Source organism: Triticum urartu, chromosome 5A, assembly GCF_056163025.1.
Source record: "Triticum urartu cultivar PI428250 chromosome 5A, HENAU_Tu73, whole genome shotgun sequence".
In the NCBI taxonomy this organism is placed as follows: Eukaryota; Viridiplantae; Streptophyta; class Magnoliopsida; order Poales; family Poaceae; genus Triticum; species Triticum urartu.
Window position 1 is genome coordinate 159,316,547 of NC_141877.1, and position 4,316 is coordinate 159,320,862.

General features: G+C 45.1%; 1 protein-coding gene across 1 annotated transcript; it reads left to right on the forward strand.

Moving 5' to 3' along the window:
* The first annotated feature begins 623 nt into the window (after window positions 1-623).
* LOC147970667 (uncharacterized) lies at window positions 624-1,118 on the forward strand. Its single transcript, XM_087523555.1, has one exon. It carries the CDS (start codon window positions 624-626, stop codon window positions 1,116-1,118), a length of 495 nt encoding a protein of 164 aa, XP_087379681.1.
* The last annotated feature ends 3,198 nt before the right edge of the window (window positions 1,119-4,316 follow it).

Below are 4,316 nucleotides of genomic sequence, written 5' to 3' on the forward strand. Positions count from 1 at the left end.
TTAGAACTAGCATGATGCCCATGCGTTGCTTAGAACATCAAGATGCATTTGTATGAGTAGTTTATCTTGTGGGAGAAAAGGATGAACGAGGGAAGGCCTTATTTGTAAATCTGGAGAGGGGTGTGGGCATCTTTCTTCAAAATTGCCATAGTTTCCTTCCTACCCGTCGGATATAAATCGGACGACCTGTATTACAGGATGGCAGGCACACCATCATCACCAACTCTGTTTTTTAAAGGAAAGTAGATAAGTAGAGATAAATATTAAATATAAAATAAATATAACAATAGAGAAGAGAGTAGATATATCAAGGATGTCGGGAAAGGATCGCCGCGCGGGAAAAAGTTGTCGGGCATGCGCCAGTTTTGGCGTGCGGCTTCTGACGCGCCTTATAAAATCCAACGCCCTCCAACCGCTCTGTGCCTTGCCACCGCTCTCTCCCCGCTCTATGCCTCGCCACCGATCTCTCCCCGCTCTGCGCCTAACCACTGCTCTCTCCCCGCTCATTTTCGCCTCGCCGCCGCCGCGCCACCATGTCACCACTTCGCTAGGAAACTTGGGGATACCGCGGCGTCTGCACGCGCCCCTCCGGTGATTTCTCCACCGAGATCCGGTTATGTGGGATGCGCCTTAGCCTCGGCAATTTCGGCACCACCAACGAGGTCGCCCGCGCGTATGACGCGGTGGCATGGCGCCTCCGGTGGCCTCATAGAACATTGAACTTCCCCAACGCACCGACGCAGGAGCAGGCGCAGGAGCTCATGCCTCTGCCACGGCTTATCATTGACAAGGATCGTCGTGACAACCGGAGGCGGGAGCACCGTCTCGGCATCGCTGAGATGGATGAGGAAGCCATGGCGCTGTGGTGCCAACACTTCCTGCAGCACATCATCAACGAGCGCGAGTTCTACGCGCAAAGGAGGGTGGAGAGGAAGAAGAGGAGGGAGGAGCGAGCCGCCTATCGCGAGGACAAGAGTACGCAAAAATCGGACACTCAATTCAACATGAGGCTAGGAGCAGCGTCGCCCTGGAAATCTAACGACGATCGGTGTCTTCACGCCTACATTGAGACATCGGAGGAGGACATCATCGAGGAGGAGTTGGACGACGAGGAGTAGTTGAACTATCTATTTTTTATCTATCTATGCTATATCTATGCTAGGAACTATCAATATCTCTACTCTCTACTCTCTATCTCTACTTCTCGATCTCAGCACTCCGGGCCCGCAAAAACTGGCTATTCCAGCACTGTAAATACTTTTTTAAAGCATTGCACGTTGCGCTTCTGTTGAAGATGCTCTAACATGGCAGACGAGTGCTTTAATGTTTCCCACAAGATGCGTGGGTATTACTTGTAGTATATTTTTCTTGCCATGTTGAGATTTTAAAACCACGAGTGCAAACATGCAGAGGAGCAATGAAGACCAAAATGGGATATTGGGGACATCTTCAAGGAGCGTGGCAAGTTAAAGTGGAGTTGCACCGAACCTCTAAAACGAGCTTTGGTAAGTAACACCCTTTCAATTACTTTCGTTTAGCCTCATGTTCTTCGATGTGTATATGTTGTAGTTTTTGTTTCTCTTAGCCTCGTGTCCTTCGATGTGTAATAAGAAGAGTCTTAATCGTCATAATGCTTTCATTTTTAGCTTGATGTAGGAAGTGGGTGTTCTCACCTTGTAGTCTATTTTTATATTTTTCCTTTTGAATTCACTTATCCGAGTCCTATTTACCTGGCTTCAACTAAATGGATCTCAGTTGGTCTAAGTATTGATCTAAAAAAGAAGTAACTTCATGTCAGGATGCAATTCCTGTGAGGAGGGAAGTATGGTCAACCTTGAGATCCTGTTTCCAGAATGAGGCTGGATTACACACAAGGTGCCATTTCCCTAATGATGCTGGACTAGACAAAAGGTGCAAATTCCGAGATGATGCTGGATTACACACAAGCTAGGTGGAGTCGGCAACTGTTCGTGTCCTCGTGGCTCTAGTAAAGGCTGAAAGAAAGCGTGCAACAACACTTGGGAATGTAGCTGAGTTCATGAAGAAGCGAAAAGATCAATCAGATGCTCTCTTCACCCATGCCAAAGAAGAGATGGAAGAAGCCAAAAAGAAGCTAGCAGAGGTAGAGCAGGCTAGGCGTCTCCTACTATCTAAAATTGTTGTCAATACAAATTTTCCTTCATAATAGCTAGGTTCAAATGTTTATCCAGTCAGCATGCCTGTTGTGATGTCCGTGCATCTACTGATGTGGCACAAAATATATTTTTAGGGTCATGTAATAACAACAATTAATTTCCAAACAATAACAGACGAAGCATTGGACATGGTATAGTTCACGTGCAAGCCTAACATTCCAAGTTCAACTTCCACGTCAAACTCATGTCCACAGATATCTGCACATTCATAGATAATTACCACAACCATGATTCACTTCAAAGCAAAAAAAATGTGAGGAGAGTTATAAATAAAGAAAAACCTCTAGTTCCTGCTACTAGTGCGAGCACAACAAGTCAAGACCATGCATAATTATTTATATTTTGGTCATTTTTTTAGTTCTAAAATGCCGAACGGCTCGTGGAAGGACGTGTTACCAGCACATGCGCGGATTCAATGGAGGCGGGCGGGGCAGTCTGAAGCCGGTTGCATGCGGCGAGGAGGCGTGTTCAACTGGGCCTGCAGTGAATAGGGCCCTCTTGGCCGACGCACCGGTTCAATGTCTGCACTATGAGAGGTCGCGTCCGTGTCAGAGCATCACTCCCTCCAGTCCTTTTTTTGGGTATAACAAAATCTCATTTTCCATTCACATTTTACAAGTAAAATTCATGGACAAACTTTGACCCAAAATACGAAGGGGACTAGTAAACCAGGACGGAGGTAGTAGTTTTTTTTATCAAAGAAGGGTTTCCCCCGTCCAATTTTCAATACTAAAAACCAAAATCTAAACCATAGTGTCTTCTCTAGAACTACCAGGTTCAACATCTCGCAACACAAACCCATACAACCATACGCCAATGAGGTAGTAGTTATGAATTCCATTTTCGCTCCATACCAATCGTTCTAAAAACTACTCAAGTACTTATAATGGGCCGTTGTAAATCAGAACTCTTACCCCACTAAAAAATGATATTTTAAACGTGGCGACTCGATCTGTGGCAACTGGCAAGCCACCGCCTCCAGGTCATTCACCTGTGGTCCCGACCATCAACTCCTACGGATCAAATTATCACACGAGCTGACCATTCCTACAAAGGTGTGCTCCACCATGTACTCGGTACCCGCGCATGCAGCAATCGTGCACCTAGGGTATTAGGATTTATTTGTTAATAGTGCCTCTAAGTAACTCTCATGTGTGCGAGACAGCGAGAGACCGACCACGTGTGTGTGCCTCTTTTCTTTGTATATGTACTCCACCATTTGTCTAGTGTCCAAAAAATTATACAGTAGTAATAATTACTAGCATGTGCCAATGCGTTGCCACACGATCAATGTAGATTAATACATATTCACCGATTTGATAGAAAAAAGAGTCTAGTTTTGAAATACGTATATCACTAAAAATATGTTATGTTTCACTCAAAATATATTCCTTTGGCGGTTTTGATGAGATAAGGGAGGAATGTTGTTGGTTTCAAGATTCGAGAAGTGGTATATCTCTAATTTCTACTCTTACTAGCAAGATGCCCGTGCGTTGCATGGAACATCAAGATCTTGTGGGAGAAAAGGATGAACGAGGGAAGGCCTTACCTGCAAATGTGGAGAGGAGTGCGGGTAAATTGCCATAGTTTCCTTCTTATCTGTTAGATATAGATCGGACGGCCTATATTGCAGGATGGCAGGCACACCATCATCACCAACTATGCTTTTTATAAGAGTAGAGATAAAAACAGAGTTGGTGATGATGGTGTGCCTGCCAACTTGTAATATAGGCTGTCTGATTTGATTTATATCTGACAGATAGGAACGGAACTATGGCAATTTTGCAAAAATATACCCACACCCCTCTCCACATTTGCAAATAAGGCCTTCCCTCGTTCATCCTTTTCTCCCACAAGATAAACTAGTCATACAAATGCATCTTGATGTTCTGTGCAACGCATGGGTGTCGGTGTCAAAACCGGCGGATCTCGGGTCCCGAACTGTGCGTCTGAGGCTGATGGTAATAGGAGACAGGGAACACAATGTTTACCCAGGTTCGGGCCCTCTCGACGGAGGTAAAACCCTACGTCCTGCTAGATTAATATTGATGAGTATGGGGGTTACAAGAGTTGATCTACCACGAGATCGTAATGGCTAAAACCCTAGAAGTCTAGCCTATC